Below are 21,242 nucleotides of genomic sequence, written 5' to 3' on the forward strand. Positions count from 1 at the left end.
AATAAACATAAACAAACATACACCCAAGCTCTTGTCAAGGAGGAAGACAGGGAAAAACTTGGTCTGGGCATGCATATTCTCTACTGACAGTCTAAATGGTCAATTAGAAAAACATTCTTGTTGGGCCGAGCCCGTGGCGCACTCGGAAGAGTGCGGCGCTGGGAGCGAAGCGACGCTGCCACCGCGGGTTCGGATCCTATATAGGAATGGCCTGTGCGCTCACTGGCTGAGCACGGTGTGGGCGACACCACACCAAGGGTTGCGATCCCCTTACCGGTCACGAAAAAGACAAAAAAAGAAAAACATTCTTGTTGATTATAGTATTTGTTTCAGAAGTCTTAGTTGACATATGTCTTCATATAACCTCATGTGTTTATCAGATTTCATTGAGAAAAATGAAACTACTCTTACCTGGGGCTGAAGCTGAATGCAAGGAAATGTTGTGAGGGCCCAGGCAACGTGTTCTTCATTTTCTGCCAGTGTTACAGTGCATGTGCTATAAACCAGCACACCCCCTGGCTTCAGCAGCTGCACTGCCTAAAGAAAACTGTGATCAGACCATGTATACTGCAAGACCAAATAAACATCTGAAGGTATTTTACAACATAACGTATGATATCTTTCAAGTGTTTGAGATAAAATGATGTTCTATATGATCAGGATTCCTTCTCTAATTAGAACACATAAGAGCAGGGCCGGCCTGGTGGCGCACTGGATAGTGCGCTGCTTGGGAAGCGCGGCGGCGCTCCCGCCCGAGGGTTCGGATCCCACATACAGACCGGTTCCCGCTCGCTGGCTGAGCGAGGCGCGGGGGCAATGCCGAGGGTTGCGATCCCGTTGCCGGTCCCCGGTCCGGTACGGGGGCAACACTGAGGGTTGCGATCCGTTGCCGGACACGGAAAAAAGACAAAAAAAAAAAAAAAAAAAAGAACACATAAGAGCAATACTTGCATTCCAGACTAGATACATTTTGTTATCTTGGAGCTGTCATACTCCATATGGACCAAGACTGCCAAATACGATCAATCGTTCAGTTTCATGCCTTTAGTTACATCAGTTTTATGCCAGAAACCTACAAATTTACATTTTTAGGCCAGAACTTTTCTGAATTCCATACTCAAATATTCAATTGCCTTCTCCACATTTTTACTATCTAATTTAACACGTTCCAACATGAACTCTTATCTTCCCTTTGAAACCTATTGCAGAAATCTTCCCGACCTTCCAGATGTTCAGGCCCCAAACCTTAGATGAACCTTTATGCCTCTCTTTCTCTCACATACCCAATCCATCAGCAAATCCTACTGGCTCTACCTTCAAGAAATCCAGAATTTTCTCACTTCTCACCAATTCCACTGCTATTATTCTGGTCCCAGCCTCTTTATCTTTTGCCTGGGTTTTTGCCTTGTAATATACTAAATAACTTATTTTTGTTTCCCTCCCCAGTTAGAAAAGAGTAAGGCCATGAACTGTTTGTCTGCTTTTTCAGTACCGTATTGCCAACATCTAGAACAGTGTCTTGCAGATGGTAGGTACTCAATGAATATGTGTAAAGTAAATAAATGAAGCAGGAAATAAGGGGCTATGCTAAAATGAATTTTTCTGAAATAACTAAAGTTTGGTTTTTTTTTAATTCCCAGATTTTATCTTTTAATTTTAATGAAAACCTTTTTAAAATATATACTATATAGTTGTGATTTCTTAGTCAGAGTACAGGGATCAAAACTGAAACTTTGTTACTATGTGCCAGTTACTGTGTTAAACTCTTTAAATGGATATTCTCAATAAATCCTTATAACAACCATGAGGTAAGGTTACTATCACCAGTGAAGTATCCCTGTTTGGTAGAGTTGTCCCTATTTCTCAGATATGGAAACCAATGTGCCTAAAGTCACTCATGTGGAAGAGCCATGGCTCAAGTCAATATGTGTCTGATTCTAAAGTCCATTTTCTTAATAAATTTCTAGCCATGCCACATGGCACACTTGCTAGGCTCTTAAGTTCTCTCATACACTATCATCTTTTCCTTTCTGTTGAGCTCATGCATCTTACTCTTAGTACCATTTTTAAATTTCCTTTTTGCTGTGACCTAAAAAGAACAAAAAACCAAGTCGCTGAAAGCAGAGCAGTATCCTAATTTTACCCTCAAGTCAAAGTCGTTTTCAGCTATAAGTAAAGCTTCTTTTTTGTTGCTTGCGGTTTTAACTCCAAGGATGTATTCTTTGAAGACTTCACAGAAAAAGAAGTTAAATAATCTACAACCAGTGCTACTGTTGTGTATGAAAGGAGACTCCAGGAAAGATGAACAGAAATGTACTCAAAGATAACTTTAGAGACTAAATAATTTTAGTATATCCATTGTTGCTACAGCCTATGTATTTATAATTGGAGGGCTGAGAGAAAATAATGAATTCATCTTTGATCAAATGCTGTCCATACATACTCTGTGAAATCCGCTGAGTCATTTTTGTAAGATAGAGAGAAACTGTCGAATGTTCTATCTGGGATTCTTCTGAAACATACTGCAGACAAGTTAAATTTGTGAAGTTTTTATTGCTTTTCTATATCCTACATGAGACACTGTCACTTCCCCTTTTTATCAATGTGTTTGCCTCTATTAAAGTTCCTACTCCTAATCTGCTACTTAAGATGACCCAGGAGCCTTATTTAAAAAAAAAAAAAAAGTAATTTTATGTCTAACTGCTCACATCAATTAGTAACTATATGTGAGCAACTCAGTGATTCTTTTTTTTTTTAAGATAGCGCAGAATGTTTGAAATTCATTAAATGTCCCAGTGAAGAAATTCTATTATTGCCTATGTATCTTAAAGGGTGAGTCAACATAGAGGTAAGCTCCCTATATTTAAAACTGGGTCTTCTCAGTCTTTTGTGTGCACGTGTGTGTGTAAATATATACAACATAAAATTTATCACTTTACCCATTTTTAAGTGTACAATTCAATGGTATTCAGTACATTTCTACTGTGGTGCAACCATCACCACAATCCATTTCCAGAACTTTTTCACCATCCCAAACTGAAACTCTACATGCATTAAACCATAACTCCCCATTCTAGGTAACCTCTATTCTACTTTCTGTCTCTATGAATTGCCTATTCTAGTTACCTCATAGAAGTGGAATCATATAGTAGTTTACCTTGTGTGTCTGGTTCATATCACTTAGCATGATGTTTTCAAGGTTAATCTATGTTGTAGATGTATCAGAAATGCATTCCTTTTTAAAGCTGAATAATTTTCCATATATGAATACACTGCATTTTATTTACCCATTTATCTGTCAGTGGACTCTTGGGTTGTTTCCACCTTTGGGCTATTGTGAATTATACTGCTATAAACATTGCTCTCGGTGGTTTAAACATCATACTAGCAAAGGTCAACTTTCTTTCATAGCAAAGGATCATCACATACCACAGTAAAGAGTTTCCGCTGTAATGGTTGATATGATGTCACTTCCTTCAAAGTCCAAGTACAAGCCATGTTTGGTCTCTGTCCCATTCCACTACAGGGTGCATCCAGAAGAATTCGATCAAAAGATTCTGGTAAGAATGGAGGTTCACCTATAAAGAGAATTATAAATGTTATTTGCTATCTGCCTTATTAGTCTAGAATAGAAAACTCTTGAGATGGAAGCAATGATCAGGAATTTAAAATCATAATCTGAAATGGAAAATAAAAACAATTTCTCCCTTCAATCAAGTAGCTGATTAAACTAATTCTGACGTATTTAATATAGAGTTGACTTTTAGGAAGGTTAAAAATGTGGTTATTATAGTTGGTGGTTATTCTGTTGATATAGTACAAACCACAGCCTAATCAAGCAACTTCAGATGCTACAATTCATCAGAGCTAGGACCTGGAAAGAATTCTAGTTATTTTGGAAAATGATACTTCTCTTGGTAATTCCTACTGCAGACAGCCTCAGAAAAACAGAGAGCCTGTTAGGTTGTAAGTAAATATATTGGTTCTGGGTCTGTTGTCCCCCCATCTCCTTGTTTCTGTGGCCATCAGTATGGCTATGGTCTAGAATCAGTCATATACCCCACTGGATTCAATCTTCTACCAAGTCCTCCTTTGCAATCACTTGAATAACTTTCTCCACTCCAACTTCTGATCTAGTTAGTGTTACTGGAGAAAGTCATGAAACCAAATGGTCTGCTTATACATTTATGCTATCTACCTCCAAAAAAGATAATGCTGCTGATTGCTTATATATAAAGCTAGCTGAGGGCTGGCCTGTTAGTTTAGTTGGTTAGAGCGAGGTGCTGGTAACACCACCAAGGTCAATCACTGTATTGGCCAGCCACCAAAAAAGAAAATGAAAAAAAAAAAAAAAGCTAGCTGATTTCTTATAAGACACACAGCAGTCCAATGTTCCAAATTTTCTCCCAACATCACCTTCTACCTTTCTGATTGCAATGCTGTTAGCCACAGCTATTATCAATTTAACTCACCTCCATCTTTAAACACCTTTGTTTTCTTACCTACTGTCTTAGAAGAAATTCTTTTCAAAGTAAGCAATTGTTTTTAAGATTTGACACCTAGAAAGACTATACCAATTTTCACTTTCATTATCATGAGTGTACTTATTTTCCCAAAATCTCCTCAAAGCCAATTTTTATTTTATCGGCCATTTGTATTTTTTCTTTACATGGACACATTCTTTGTCGTTGTCCTTTTTCTATTGGGACTATTGTCTTTTTCTAATTGATTAGAAGAGCTCTATGTATATTAAAGATATTAATCTTTCTTATATATTTTATATTTTTCACTATCTGTCATCTTTTTTTTTTTTTTACATACATAAATGTTGAGTATAAAATGTACCTTCGTTGGTGAGTTCTATCTTTGCTTTCACTCTTTAAAATCTTGTGAAATCAGGTAAATGCTCAGCTATATCTGCTTCTGGTTATTCTCATGGTTTAACTCAACACTAAACTTTTTAATCCATATTGAACTTATTTTTGTGTACAGTCCTTTTTCCTCTCTGTCCAAAAAAAAAAAAAAAAAAAAAAACCAAAATATCAATTCAGAGCTATTTATTGACTAACTTACTCTTTCTTCCAGGTTTGAAATGCTACTTTTATCACATATGGAATTCTTGTATATACTTGGACCTACTTCATGTGTTCCTGTTCTGCTCCAGAATATGCTAGTAATTAAGCTATTTTTTCTGAGCTCCAAAACTACCCTCTTACATACTCTGCTGTGTGATGCTGAGGTGGTAACTCTGCACAGTACAATCCTCCTTTGCCTGCTGGCTTCAAGAGTCACCAATAAAAGGCACAGGAGTGAGTGGGGGTGGAAGGGGGGGATGAGAGAGAACAGACTTTGTCCTTCAATGTTTACTTGGAGTTCCTGTCAAACTGTCCCAACAATAGCCCTTTCACTTGGCTTCAGTAGTTTCCAGTCTTCTCCCTTAAGTACCAATATGAAGTAGACACAGCCCCCTCTCCCTGAGAGGTCCAAGTCCCAGCTCTAGAAGGTGCCCTGCTCTGGGTCTGGAGAAATAAGCAGCAGCTAGGCAGAACCTGGTTCCATAAGTGTTTTGAAGCCCAGCTCTACAGAGCCTCTACTCTAAGCTTTTTGGCCCTGGTAAGGGGCCCCTCTCTCTGTTTTTCAGCAATTGAAAGGGCTACTCCCCCTGTGCTCACTAGCTTCACACTGCTGCAGTGCCCTCCTTTTGCTTTTACAGCTCTCCAACATCCATTCAACCTATACCTAGTTCCTTATACTGTTTATTTATATAAATTGTCTCTCTAATACAAATTTATACTAAATTCTCTCTACTGTGGAGTTTTTGTTTTTTTCTTTTTAATCTTGTGGCCAGATGAATTCCTCTAAAACACTGCTCTCAACAATTCCCAAAAGGTCAGGAAATCCGCAAGCCCAAAGGTACATTTGTACAAACTAGAATAAGCATTAACAGAGTCCTGTACCATGAGGAACAAACCATGGCTGGATTTCAGCCCTGTTGAAGGAGTGGGAATGCCTAATTTCCACACTCACCACTCCTAACATGCACCATTTTCACTGAAGGTACTGGGTGATTATGTAGACATTAAATTAAGAAATTACTATAAATATTCTGGACCTTTCTTAGAACAGACCAAGATCACCAAACAGACCCCCATATGTATCTGCCACAAGTGAAACTTGTCTTATTCAAAACCAGAAAGGGGGCCGGCCCGTGGCTCACTTGGGAGAGTGCGGTGCTGGTAACACCAAGGCCATGGGTTCGGATCCTATATAGGGATGGCCGGTTCGCTCACTGGCTGAGCGTGGTGCTGACAAAACCAGAAAGGCATGAGATAAACTCTAAGGGTTATCTGTAGTATAAGAATACCCAAATTTTTGTTTATTAAAAGCTTTTTCACATAATATGTAATTGCTGTGGATTGACTGAATTGTGTCTCCCAAAGTTCATATATTAAAAACTTAATTCCCAGTGTAATTGTTGAGGGTAAGAAATCCTATTACGGTAATTGAAAGGTGGGGCCCTGAGGAGGTGATTAGATTATAGGACTATGCCACAGTGAGTGGATTAATAATGGTGATCAGGGGCATGGTTCTGAGGGCTTTAAAAGGAAAGCATGTGAGCGTCTCTCTGCTCTGCCATTTTCCGTCATGTGAGACCCCTGCATTGCTGTAAAGCCACCACCAAGAAGATCCTCACAGATGTGTCCCCCAGACACTGGACTTCCCAGCTTCTGAAACTGTTATGCAATAAATTTTGTTTTCTTATAAATCGCCCAGTTCCAAGTATTTTGTTATAAGCAACAGAAACGGACTAAGTAACTACACTTAAAGACCTCTGAAACTACATTACTTTGGGGTAGTGTATAATTTAGAAGCAATTTTCCAGCTGCTGCCACACCACCATCATTCTCTAACGCCAGCGCTGCCTCTCGCTCACCGAGCTCCAGCCCGAGGAGAAGGGTGGTAATTAAGGAGGTCTCTGTACCATGACTCCTACAAAGCAGACTGCCCGCAAATTGACTGGTGGTAAAGCACCCAGGAAACAACTGGCTACAAAAGCCACTCACAAGAGTGCACCCTCTACTGGAAGGGTGAAAAAACCTCATTGTTACAGGCCTGGTACTGTGGCACTCCGTGAAATTAGATGTTATCAGAAGTCCACTGAATTTCTGATTCACAAACACCCCTTCCAGCATATGGTGCAAGAAGTTTCTCAGGACTTCAAAACAGATCTGCACTTCCAGAGCGCAGCTATTGGTGCTTTGCAGGAGGCAAGTGAGGCCTATCTGGTTGGCCTTTTTGAAGACACCAACCTGTGTGCTATCCATGCCAAACGTACAACAATTATGCCAAAAGACATCCAGCTAGCACGCCACATTCGTGGAGAACAGGCTTAAGAATCCACTATGACGGGAAACATTTCATTCTCAAAAAATTTCTCTTCTTCCTGTTACCGGTAGTTCTGAACGTTAGATATTTTTTTTCCATGGGGTCAAAAGGAACATAAGCATATGATTACAAGTGGAAAAATAGGGGACAGAAATCAGGTATAGGCAGTTTTTCCATTTTCATTTGTGTGGGAATTTTTAATATAAATGCAGGGATGTAAAGCATTAATGCAAGTCAAAATGTTTCAGTGAACAAGCTTCAGCAGTTCAACTTTATAACAATTATAAATAAACCTGTTAAATTTTTCTGGACGAAAAAAAAAGAAGGAATTTACTGTTAAAAATAAGTGAGATTGAAATGTTTTCTGGAATAAGGGCATGAGGAGCTCTTCAGACCCTCTCCCCAATGAAAAAACAAAACTACTATTTAACATCTCTGAAAAAGGCCCTAAGGGCATATAGCAAATGAAGAAACATTTAATCCAAGAACTACTACATCTCCTTAAGAACCGTGAGAATCTGGCACTTGATCCATGACTCACTCTTTCCACCTCCTTCCCCCTTCAAGAGCCTCTCCCCTCCCTAAGGCTCAGAGTGAAAGATACACTTCTTGTGGGTGCAGCCAAGAACACATGCTCCCTCCCTCCTTAAGCTCCCAGTCAAGAAATGTAAGGAGTGTAGCATCTCACTGGGAGGGGCAGGCTTGTCAGCATTGGTCATGTGCCCCAGCTCCACATTGTGCAGGCAACAAAAGCAAAAACAGACAAATGGGATTGCATAAAACTAAAAAGCTTCTGCACAGCAGAGGAAACAATTAACAAGATGAAGACACAACCTACAGGATGGGAGAAAATATTTGTAAACTATACATCTGATAAGGTGTTAATATCCAAAATGTATAAGAAATGAAAACTACTCAACAGCAAGAAAACCCAATTTTAGAAAGAGCAAAGGATCTGAATAAACATTTCTCAAAATACATACATACAAATGGTCAACAGGTACATGAAAAATGTTCAATACCACTAATCATCAGTGATACGCAAATTAAACCCACAATGAGATATCACCTCACACCTGTTAGGATGGCTATTATCAAAAAAACAAAAGATAAGTGTTTGTGAATATGTGGAGGAAAAGGGAACCCTTGTACACTGTTGGTAAGAATGTAAATTAGGGCAGCCATTACGGAAAATGATATGAAGGTTCCTCAAAAAATTAAAAATAGAACTACCACATGATCCAGCAATCTCATTACTGGGTATATATCCAAAGGAATTGAAATTTGTATGTTAAAGAGACATTTGCACTCCCATGTTCATTGTAACATTATTCACAATAGCCGAGATATGGGATCAACCCAGATGTCCATCAGATGAATGGATAAAGAAAACATGGTGTGTAAATATATGTATACACAGACACCCAATGGAATACTATGTAGCCTTTAAAAAAGGAAATTCTGTCATTTCCAACAACATGGATCAACCTGGAGGACCTTATGCTAAGTGAAATGAGCCGGGCACCAGAAGATAAATATTGCATAATCTCACTTACGTGTGAAATCTAAAAAAGTTGAACTCAGAAAGAAAGTGAGTAGAATAGTGGTTACCAGAGGCTGGGGGAGAGGGAAGGGAATGGGGAGATGCTTTTCAAAGGAAATAAAGTTTCAGTAAGACAGGAGAAATAAGGTTCTGAGATCTATTACACAGCATGGTGACTATAGTTAATAATGCATTTTATACTCCAAAATTGCTAGGATACTAAATTCCAAACGTTTTATACCACAAAAAATAAATGAGGTGATGCATATGTTATTTTGTTTGTTTTAACTACTTGATATTGTATACATATATCAAAACAACACATTGTATCTTATAAATATATACAATAATAATTTGTCAATTAACCTGCACTCCCATGTATATTGCAGCTCTATTTAGAACAGCGAAAATATAGAACCAACCTAAATGTCCATCAAGGGGCAACTGGATAAGGAAAATGTGGTGTATATACACAATGGAATACCACTCAGCCATAAAAAAATAATGAAATTCTGCCATTTGCAGCAACATGGATGAGCTTGGAGAAAATTATGTTAAGTGAAATAAGCCAGGCACAGAGAGAAAAATACCGCCTGTCCTCATAAGTGGGAGCTAAGAAACAAAGAAAGACCATAATAAAACGAACTTTCAGAAGAAGAGAACAGACCTATAGCTACTAGAGGTGGGAAACAGAGATAGGGAGTAATTCATAAGGGACACAAAAAGTAATTATGATTTGTAATAATGAACATGTTAATAATATTGTCTTGATCATCACATACTATACACAAATACTGATAGTCAACTCTGTACCCCATAAATATGTATAAATAAAATTTTAAAAATAATAATAAACAGAAAAATTAACTCACCTTCTGTGTTCTGAACCGTATCAAGTTTAACCGCCTTTGTTCCATCAAAGCAAAATGCCCTGATGGAATTCAGCCCTAACAATAAAGCATTCTGCTTTATTTTTTCTACTTTGTTGGGTATTTTATCCAGTGCTATTACTTCTCCCTAAAAAAAAAACAAAAACAAAAACAAACAAAAATAAAGTGTAAATCCAAAGCACTCATGAAAATTAATAATGAGAAAAAACAGTGGAAAATTATGGTTTGTCTTCCCCACTTTCCTCCCATCCCTACTTTTAAAGCTGAATTCATTAATTAAATTCATGTTAAACACTTAAGTTTTTCCTTTTTAAAAAACACATTCTTGCCAGAAAATTAATCTCTTATAATGGCTAGCTTATAATTAACAAAACTTGAAATCGAAAATAGCATTTGCAATCTTCTAAATAAACTTAAAAAACATCGATTGGCATTAAAAATCTCCAATTTCATTTGCCTTGCTCACCTCTGGAAGAGCAGAAACTAATGCTATGAGACATCTACCTTAAAGTGATTTGAGATGCAAATGAACGTTACTCGTAAAATCAGTCCTCATTTTAATATTTTGGGGCTATACACATAAAATTCCTGTGAATTCTGTGAACTAAAGCCAGAAAAATATGAGCCAAAGCCTCTATCATAGAAAAATGTTCTAGAATGGAATAAAAAGCAGTTCAAAAATAATTGTATATGGTAGCACATTGGTTAAATCAAAGTTAATAAACAGGCCACAATTTTGAGAATGCATTATGACATTCATATAATGTACTATGCTATACAATGTACATGTACTATAAAATGATATTGCAGAGATGGTGGGATTGACTCTTCTATATATTTTACAGTTTTTGCTTCTTGTATATATACTGTCCTTTTGTGATACATGTATCAATGGCAAAGACTGCAATACAGAAAATTTGCTGATGTTTCTAAGTGCCATCAGGTTTAGTGGTAGCCACTGTTTCCATTAATAGCTTAACAAACAGAAAAACCAAGTAAAGTGGAAAAGTAGCCCAAAACAACCAGAATAAGGACTTATCTCACTTCTCTCTTTGATTCCTCTTCGAGTCTCAAACCACATAAGCATTTATACTCACCAAAACTGTTCATGACAAGGTCCCCAATATCCTACATGTTGCTAAATCCAGTGACAGCTGTTAATACTCTTCTTAGCTTATCAACAACATTTGACATGGTTGATCTTACCATCTTCTTTTAATCCCTTTATTCACATGGCTTCCAGGACATCACACTCCTCTGGTTTTCCTCCTACATCATTGGCCATTCCTCCTAATTTCCCCAGCCTCTGACTGTTGGTGTTAAGTACCCATGAGGCTCACTCTTCAGACCTCCTCTACTTTCTCCTTCCACCCACCATCAGCTTTATGGCTTTACCTATCATCTCTATGTTGATGACTTCCAAATTTATATCTCCAACCCAGAGCTGTCCCCTGGACTTTAGCCTCATATATCCAATTGCCTGCTCAATTTATATTCTTGAATGTCTAGACAACTTATTTTAATATATGCAAAACTAAATTTCTGATTTTTCCCTGTAAAACTTGCTCCTCCTACAGTCATACCTATCCAGCAGCAACTCCACCCTTCCACGTCCTTGGGCCTGAAACCTTAAGAGACATCTCTGAATATCCTCTCACTTTCATAACCCACATCCAATCTATCAGCATCTCCTTTTACCTTAAGAACATCTCCAGCATCTGACCACTTCTTATCACCTCCTCTACTTTTCCCAGAACTACAGTTTCCTAACTGGTCTCTCTGCTTCTACCTTTTGTTCTCAATTTGGAGCCACAGTGATAATTTAAATAGGAAGTAGGCTTATGTCACTCTTCTGCTCTAAAATCTCCACTGACTACCAATCACCATGAGTAAAACCAGAGTCCTATCAGACCCTAAAACGCAGATCTGCCCAAACATCCTCCCCACCTTCCACCTTTCTTTCCTTCCTACTCTCCTCCTCACTTAGTCTGCTTCAGCAAACTTACTGAGGTGCCTCAAACGCATCAGGTACCCTCTCACCTCAGGGCATTTACACTTATTGTTTCCTCTACCTAGAACATTCTTTCCACAGACCTCCAAATTGCTCATCACATTTAAGTCTTTCTTTAAATATTACCTTCACAGAGTGCACCCTTCCTTTCAATACTATTTAAAACAGCAAACTCATTCCCCTTCCCTCCGTAGTCCTATTCCCCTAATCCTTCTGTATTTTTCACCACAGCTCTTATCACAATCATATATGCCATATCTTTTATTCATTTGTTTGTTTATTATATGTCTCCTGTCACTAGAATGTAAGCTCCATAAAGATGGAAATTTTGGTCACTAAGGTTCAGTTCCCAGTACCTGGCACATAGTAAGTACTAAATAAATAGTTGATCAGTCAATCAATAAATCAAAATCTGACTCTAAATCAAGGAAACAATTATTGGTGAAGATACTAGCATGTGTAAGGATTTTAGCAAACATTTAGTTTTACTGAATTTGACATAAACAGGCAAGGCAGCATGAACTTGCCACATCCTTCTTCAATTGAATAGAATGGTTACAAGGCCATAATGAGTTTTGACCACAAATAAAAACAGTGCATAATAAAAGAAACAACTTTGGCAAATATATGTACATAACAAAGAGCAGTAAAATCTGAGCTAAACTCATCTAAAGACAGACTTACTCTTATTTTGTGACAATAAAGTAGGCTTTATAATTAAGCCATTTGTTTAGGTTTATATGACTCTTAAGATAAACACCCCCCCATATATGTGTGTATATATGTTTATTAGTGTGTTGTATATCAATGTGTGATTATATATCAACATATACATATATTTCAACACTTTGAGAATGTACTGTCAAACTAATTTTTAGTGGCAGAATTTAATAGTTTAAGCAAGTGCAAAAATCTTACAATTAAAAACAAGATCTCATAAATATATAAACTTCATTTTATGAGGGAAGAATTCTATAATTGTATTAGCAAATTGGGGATTCAAGAAAGTTGAGACAGTCTTCACAAATCATAATTGTCTACTGAACTTAATTTTTGGTGACTGACATAATTGAACAGTCTTTGGCTGAATCTGAAATAAATCAGATTATAAATATTTGTATGTTTTATAAGTTGCATATAGTTTTCTCTTTACCACTGAAACATACTGTATGTTGAGAGCAGTTTTATTGTGAAGACAGTCTCACCTGATCATGCATTAGCACTGCAATGTGTGTTGTTTTGCCTCCAGGCGCTGCACACAAATCTAGAATCTTCTCTCCAGGCTGAGGATTCAGAACATGAGTTACTACAGCAGATGGCAAATTCTATAAGTGAAAAAATGCAATCTATTACCAATGATTCTAAAACAATTTTAATTAGAAACAGAGAATGTAAACAAACCTTTAGAGATAATCCAGTAAAATATCCTCAAGTCTACCAGTCTTTGTAAATATACTGTCAGGAAATTCCCAATTTCCTAGAGTATCCCATGATTACATATGATTTACCCCCCACCCCATGAACACACAGGATGCATTTTCTAGTTAATTCGGAGTTTCTTCCTTGATATCAGTGTTTTCTGGGTATCAAAAAAATAAATAAATAAAATCATATTGTCTTTTTAAAATTCCAGTGATTCTCAATATTTTGGAAGCCAGAGAGCTCTAAAAATATGAAAATGTTCTAGATCTTTTTCCAAAAAAGGTACATAATTTTGCAATTTTGGGTGTCTCATCATCTCACATTTAAAAAGTCCTTGTTTTACGCTGCTAATGCCACCTAACAGGCATGTTTGGGTCCCTATCTCCCTATCACCACCACATGTCAGTAAGAAAAAAATAAAATGTAAAAAAATCCTGGCTGGGCCGGCCCGTGGCTCACTCGGGAGAGTGCGGTGCTGATAACACCAAGGCCCCGGGTTCGGATCCCATATATGGGAAAAAAAAAAATCCTGGCTGGGCCGGCCCGTGGCTCACTCGGGAGAGTGCGGTGCTGATAACACCAAGGCCCCGGGTTCGGATCCCATATATGGGAAAAAAAAAAATCCTGGCTGGGCCGGCCCGTGGCTCACTCGGGAGAGTGCGGTGCTGATAACACCAAGGCCCCGGGTTCGGATCCCATATATGGGATGGCCGGTTTGCTCACTGGCTGAGCGTTGTGCCGACAACACCAAGTCAAGGGTTGAGATCCCCTTACCGGTCATCTTTAAAAAAAAAAAAAAAAAAAATCCTGGCTATTTCTGACTGGTGCCAAAATAAATTATGAGATTACACAACCCAAACATACCTCATCTATAGCAATAAGTTATATTAAATCATAATATTAATTAAATAAGGACTGTTATACGGGATGACAGTCATCCTTGAATTAGATGGAATAGAATCACAAAATAACTCATTTTTTAAATTCCTTAGCAAGAAAACAAAAGTAAAGGTTAACAAGCATGGTTTTATTTATTTTTAAAGCTTAAAGGCTGCAATCCACTCTCACCAAAACACTGAACATTACATCCATTAGTAAGTCCTCAAGAACTGTGAGAAGGCTGCAATGTTCTCAGGTGAATCCAAGATCACCACTTCAAAACAAAAACAGTGGTGAGAAAGGAGTTACAAGAGAGCAAGTTTTCCCCCTCTGTGAATATTAATAAAGCATTAAAATCAATGCAAATAATTTAGGCACCTTAAGAGCTGTCCTTCAACACTAAACACCAAATAGGCTTAACCTATTACAGATAGTTTATCTCAACAGGGCCTAATTTATTCCAAAAATACTTAAAAATTGAAATCCAATATGAAAACACTGAAACAAGTATATGGCTGCTAAAGACTTGGTGATTCTGTATCTAGAGACAGCTGGTTAGGCTTCACTCCTAATAATGATAACCACCAATGGATTGGCCAAAGGTTACATAAATTTCCAATCAAACATAAGTAATACATAAAGCATCTTCCGGTCACACATCTTCTGAAGTCCATGTAAAAAGGCTTCATTAAATATTCAAATAACAAGAGTTTTCTTAAAACAATTAACTACCTTCTACAGTATTTCTCAATCCTGGATACAAAATAGAATCACCTGGTGAGCTGAGGAAAAAAAAGTCTGGTTCTCATACAGAATAGATAAATCAGACTTTCTAGCAATAGGGCATCAGTGTTTTAAAATCCCCCCAGATGATTCTCATGTGCATCCAGATGTGCACCACAGCTAGAATACAGTGATTCGTAACCTTAGCTGCACATGAGAATCATCTGGGAAAGCTTTTGAAGGTCCTGACCCAGGCCCCACTCAGACAAATCAAAACGATTTCAGGTGGTTGGGCTCAGGCAGTAGTAGTTATTTAACACTCTCTAGATTGTCCAACCTCACCTGGCTCTTAAATCAATTGTTTAAAAGAAACCAGGCAATTAGAAGATTAAGTTTCAGGCACCATTTTTTCTTCCAGTTAACCTAGAATATAACTTTGAAAGCAGTTGTTGTAAGTATTTAACTGTTAAACTGTTATCTGACGATTACTTCAAGTGTGGAAGGTATCTAAAATTTGTATTTTAATTCTGTGGATTGCATAAGCAATTTAAAAGTTTCCTTTTTGATTTGTTTTTTTTGAAAAACCTACTGTACAGTTGTAATTTTAATGATTGTGGGCAACACTCAGATTAACTTCATAAAGTGTATCTTTGGGTAATTTCAGGTGCTAAAATCAAGAATAATCTGTTATCACTAGCCCCTTACCATGTTTACCGTGTCCACTGCCACCGCCCCTCCAACAACAACAAAAAACACTATATAATATGAATATTTTGCATTAGCTTTTGGGCACAACAAACAGTATAGATTTGGGGAGATAATGATTTTCCAGAGAAAAGCAAGGCAAAAGGCATCAAAAAAAAAAAAAAATTCCCAGAAACTTTTCCCAACAGAAAGTATATAATTAAACCTGTTCTGTACAATAACTTGAGTAATCACATGGAATGGAAAAAGGCTACTAGCTGCCAAACTCTTGTGCCTACTGGATATGATTTCTTCAAGGTGTAACTTCTTTAGCCAGTCACCTTAATGAACTACCTTGTCTTCACAAGGTACCCGGTTACTTTATAAGCTAGTGCAGGCCTGAGATAATATATTCAAAGAGCCTAGCACAACACAAAACTTTAAAAAACAAAAGCTGGCATAGATTACTGAAGAAAGATAAAGAATGTTATCTTGCACGAAGATTCAGTTCATGATTCGGGCATGTTTTCTTTCATACTTTTGAAGATACTTTGAAAAATACCTAGGAAGACAAAATTCTAAGTTCAAAGTGAAACAGCATCACAGATTTCTCTATTGGCCCAAATTTCAAATGGCAGAAACTGTAGAAAAGTAGCAAACCAGAATAACAAACAAGAATAACACCCTGATTTCAGCAGAAACTTTGTTCCAAGAAGCTGAGAGTTTCGATGTACGTACAGCCACATTTATCCACCAAGCTCCTTACTGAGACAGAACGGAGTAATTTCTATTTACTTTCTAATGAGAAAAAATGAGGAGCAGAGGAGTTAAGTGGCTGGTCTAAGGCACAACAGTTATTAGCAGAACTGGGAATAAGAAACAGGTCTCTAGACTCTAGGTCCACTGTATTACTGCTAGATGAGTTTTGGGGCCTGGGGTGAGGAAAGACCTATTTGCAAAAACAGTTGGATTAGCAGCCCTCGTTTCTTCATTTGTAAAAGGAAATAAACTCATCAAGTTGTTGGGGGAATGTGGTATGGTGAAACCAGGTAACTCCTCCTTCCAGGCTATGGTGGAACTGCACACTCACAAGGCAGCCCGGCAGCCCTTGGTGCAATCCAATCTCTTGCCTACTCCCAGGGAAATCTGTTCTCTTTTTGGCTACTGGGTCTTTTCAGAGTCAGAAGGGGTTGGGGGTTTATCAGTTATGAATGCATTTGCCTTTGGGCATTTTTCTAAAATTACCCATTATTCTTACATATAATTCCATCTCAAGAAGGAAGTAGCTCAAAGTGGGAAGTCAAAGCTATGTATGCAGCTCATCAAGCTATTATCGGACTCTAATAAGCAAACATCCATTGACCAAATACACAACCTCTTTTAAAGTTCAGAATCAAAACAGTAGAAGGATGGTTTTATTCATTTACTCTGCAGAACGTAGTGAGTGCCTACTATGTACCAAACATTGGTCTATGCATTGGAGTTAAGAAAATAATTAAGTTCTTTCCTCTCACAGAACTTACATATTGATAGAGGTGCAACAGTAGCACTCCTGACCTGCATGCATGCCCCTTTTATTACAACAGTAAGATTAAATTCTTCCTTTACATTTAATAAACTACAGTTGGAACTGCAGGCAAGTTACTGCCAAAGAAACAGCTGAGCACTAATTACACACAATGTAAAAGCATCAGACCTGTTGGCTCTTACAGGTGACAGATAATGGGTAAGACAGAAGAAAACTCATGATGACAAAGCTATCCTACCTACATTTTTATAATTCAAGTATCTAAGTATGTTTACATAATGCACATTTACATACATTAGCAGTTCTATCATGCAAAAAGTCCAGTAACATAATAGTAAGATAAGGAACAGAAAGGGATAGTCTTCACTTTTAGAGAATGAAGCTCTTACTTCTCAGATCTGCACACTGTCTTGTTACTCAAAATGTGGCCCTCAAACCACGAGCATCCAAATCTCCTGGGAGCTTGTTAGAAATACAGAATCTCAGGACCCACCCCAGGCATATGAATCAGAATCTGCATTTTAACTAACTCCCCAAGATTTTTATTATAGTTGTACATTAAAGTCTAGGAAAATTGTCCTATACTACGTGGATTAAAATGAAATTGGGAATGGGCTCCTACAGGCCAAATCTGGGACAATTTGATTACCGAAGTAATTAAATACAGTAATGAATTACAAAATATTTAAAAACAGAAATTTGTGAGTGTACACTATTAATAAACAAATAAATAAATAAACAGGGAAGAAAGAAGGGCTCTCACATTAAAACGCCAAGAGCTGGCTGGCAAATACAAAGGATATGCTGAAGTTGGAAAGTCATTTTGTAACAGAAATGACTAGCTCAGGCAAAAATCACCAATGTATACTACACGTAAGGGGAAATTTTAATGACAAGTAGAATATTTGGATCATTTGGTGTTGTCAGCACCACGCTCAGCCTTGAGCGAACCAGCCATCCCTATATAGGATCCGAACACATGGCCTTGGTGTTATCAGCACCGCACTCTCCTGAGTGAGCCACGGGCCGGCCCTATATTTGGATGATTTTTAAAATGTCTCCCCATAGGCTGATTTATAGTTGCAAGGGGGAAAAACATAATTATATGTTTTGTGGAGAAATCAATGACATCTCAACAGGGTGATCAAAATGAATATCACCAATGAGGGACACACGGACATGGTGTGACCCCAGATGTAACACCCTCAGGCTTAGCATGTGAACCGTTGTTCCACACATGGAAAGCATCCTACAGCAATAACTGAAAGAGTAAGAAATATAATATAATGGAAGGATTCTGGCAAGTTTTCTTATATGACATGGATTCAATAAAAGAGTATACTCAGCCTATAGCAATGACGGAATCACATCAAAGAAAATGTTATTTTCCAAACTAGAACAATTCCGTTAGACAACTTAAGACAAAAGGGAAAGAGCTTACATGGGCAAGATGAGAAGAAATAAAAGTGGATAACAGACAATAAGTGAGAATTCAGTATAACGAATTAAATGAAATAAACAGGATTAAATTACAAAGTGCCTGAAAAGCGCTAAGTGTGGTGCCTGGAGCATAATAAATATTAAAAAATTATTTGATTATTATCTTAGGAAAAAATCTAAAGGCTGACTTTTCCTTGCATGGGTTCCCAAACCTTGGTATATATCACAATACCCTTGTGAAGTTCAAAATATACAAACAAAATGCACATTCCCAATGCCTACCCCAGACCTACTGAATCAAAATCTCCAGAGTGATATCATACACCCCCCGATATGATAAGGGCACTTCCCCTCCATGGTATTCTTCCCCCAAACCCAGTAACTCCCGTCCAACCAAGAGAAAAAACATTAGACAAACCTAAGTCAGAGACATTCTACAAAATAACTTAGTCTCAAAATCGTCAAGGTCTTAAAAAAACAAGAAAAGACTCAGCCACTATCATAGACCAGAAGAGACTAAGGAGACATAATAATTAAATGCACTGTGAGATCCTGGAGTGGATCTTAAAACAGAAAATGGACATTAGGGGGAAAAACTGGGCTCAAATTTTGGCTTTGTTGATTTCTATCTGGCACTCATTTACTCACTGAAAAATTACTGAGTGCCTACTTTACTTCTCTAAGCCTCCATTTCCTTATTATGAAGTTGGAGGTTTGTAAGTAAATGAAATAATGTACGTATAACACTCAGCATAATATATGGAATGCAATGAGCACTCAATAATTGTTAGCTGCTATTACCATTATCATTTTTAATAAATTTCACTGGCTGATCAATGGTCATCAAGATAGATTACATAAAGTAAAACAGCTTCCACTGTGTTTTTTAGGGAAATGAAAAGGTTAAACTCCTCCCTCAGAAACAAAAGCTTTCTTTTTTTAAAAAAAGATGACTGGTAAGGGCATCTTAACCCTTGACTTGGTGTTGTCAACACCATGCTCACTCATTGAGGTAACCGGCCATCCCTATATGGGTTCCGAACCCGTGGCCTTGGTGTTATCAGCACCACACTCTCCCGAGTGAGCCACTGGGCCGGCCCAGAAACAAAAGCTTTACTCCAGCAGTAAAGTCTCATGTCCCTTGCTATTAGATGACAAAGAATATGGCTTCCTGGTGCTCTTTGGATATTATGAATAACAAAATGACTCACAATTTATATTTCATAAAGTCATCATTAAGCTAATTTTAAGGTTAGAAGGGGAGAATCAGCTATAGGTAGCAAGAAATGTAAAAAACAAATTTGCACTGTATAGATTCCCTCTCTTTTCCAAAGTCGAAACTACAAAAGCTTTACTCCAGCAGTAAAGTCTCATGTCCCTTGCTATTAGATGACAAAGAATATGGCTTCCTGGTGCTCTTTGGATATTATGAATAACAAAATGACTCACAATTTATATTTCATAAAGTCATCATTAAGCTAATTTTAAGGTTAGAAGGGGAGAATCAGCTATAGGTAGCAAGAAATGTAAAAAACAAATTTGCACTGTATAGATTCCCTCTCTTTTCCAAAGTCGAAACTACTCGGGCCTTTACTGTCAAACAAAAGGAAAAACTAATATCGTATTAGCTGTTACCAATGTTAAGGAGTGCAGATATCTCTAGCAATGTTTCAGGGCTATGTTGTCAAATGTTCACAAGTGTTTGTAAATGGATTAAATGTGTCCCCCAAAAGTTCACATAGTACAAAGTTGATGCCCATTGTAACAGTGGGTAAGAGGCCGGGAAATCCAACTGGGGTATTTGAAAGGTGGGGCCTTTAATAGGTGATTAGATTTTGAGGACAGTGCCCTTGTGAATGAACTGATCCATTCACGGAGTAATGGGCATGGTTCTGATGACTTCCTCAGCCCACTCTTGTGACGTGCTACCCTGGTCACCACAGGATTCTGTAGAGTTCCCACCAAGAAGGAGGCCCTCACCAGATGCACCTCCTTGTCCGTGGACTTCCCAGCCTCCAAAACTGTAAGAAATAAGCTTCTTTTTTTTATAAATTACCCAGTTTCGGGTATTTTGTTGTAAGCAACAGAAACAGACTAATACAACAACAATCAAAAAAACTAAAACAAAGCAAACAAAAAACCAAAATAATTTATAAGTAATAATACATTAGGTTATATGCCCTAATGTGCTACATCATCACTAATGATGTGTCATTAGATGATAATAAACATAAATCTGCTTTTCTGCTTGTTCACATCAGAAATAATCTTTGGATTTATAAAATGTCTTCTGGTTAAATACCAGACAGAGAAGAAAGCACATGGCATCTGGACCTGGGTTTGAGTTCAGATACTACCAATTACTACTAGTGTAACCTCGCAAGAACCCTAACAAATCTGGTCTTTAATATCTTCACCATATAGTGGGAAAAATAATAATAATACCACCACCTACCCAGCAGATTGTAACAAATCAAAAGAATTAATGTACATGAAAGTACAACTGGGCAAGGCAAAACAAATCATTTGTCATATCATAGCAACTGATAACTACCTAACAAAAATAGGATAGTAAACCATATGAATCTTACTCAAAGTTACAAATGGAATATTTATATCAATAAATATGTATATCAAATGCATGTATTTAGGGATTAATATTCTGAGATTCTTTTTTAAAAGATGACCAGTAAGGGGATCTTAACCCTTGACTTGGTGTTGTCAGCACCACGCTCA

General features: G+C 37.5%; 2 protein-coding genes across 2 annotated transcripts in view; one reads left to right on the forward strand and one right to left on the reverse strand.

Moving 5' to 3' along the window:
• NSUN6 (NOP2/Sun domain family, member 6) overlaps positions 1–21,242 on the reverse strand; it is a 36,488-nt gene that overhangs the window by 1,661 nt on the left and 13,585 nt on the right. The window contains exons 4-9 of the mRNA XM_008569816.1: positions 16,334–16,470; positions 14,117–14,121; positions 13,036–13,155; positions 9,802–9,946; positions 3,430–3,578; positions 412–537 (exon numbers count right to left, since the gene is read on the reverse strand). Of these exons, the coding sequence (XP_008568038.1) occupies positions 412–537; positions 3,430–3,578; positions 9,802–9,946; positions 13,036–13,155; positions 14,117–14,121; positions 16,334–16,470 (682 nt within the window). The remainder of the gene's footprint in view (positions 1–411; positions 538–3,429; positions 3,579–9,801; positions 9,947–13,035; positions 13,156–14,116; positions 14,122–16,333; positions 16,471–21,242) is intronic.
• On the forward strand, positions 6,984–7,394 carry LOC103588192 (histone H3.3C-like). Its single transcript, XM_008569814.1, has one exon. It carries the CDS (start codon positions 6,984–6,986, stop codon positions 7,392–7,394), a length of 411 nt encoding a protein of 136 aa, XP_008568036.1.

This window comes from Galeopterus variegatus, unplaced genomic scaffold, assembly GCF_000696425.1.
Source record: "Galeopterus variegatus unplaced genomic scaffold, G_variegatus-3.0.2 Scaffold534, whole genome shotgun sequence".
In the NCBI taxonomy this organism is placed as follows: Eukaryota; Metazoa; Chordata; class Mammalia; order Dermoptera; family Cynocephalidae; genus Galeopterus; species Galeopterus variegatus.

Bases quoted from the DNA above. Each gene is read 5' to 3' on its own strand.
- LOC103588192 (XM_008569814.1), top strand. From the start codon at position 6,984: ATGACTCCTACAAAGCAGACTGCCCGCAAATTGACTGGTGGTAAAGCA.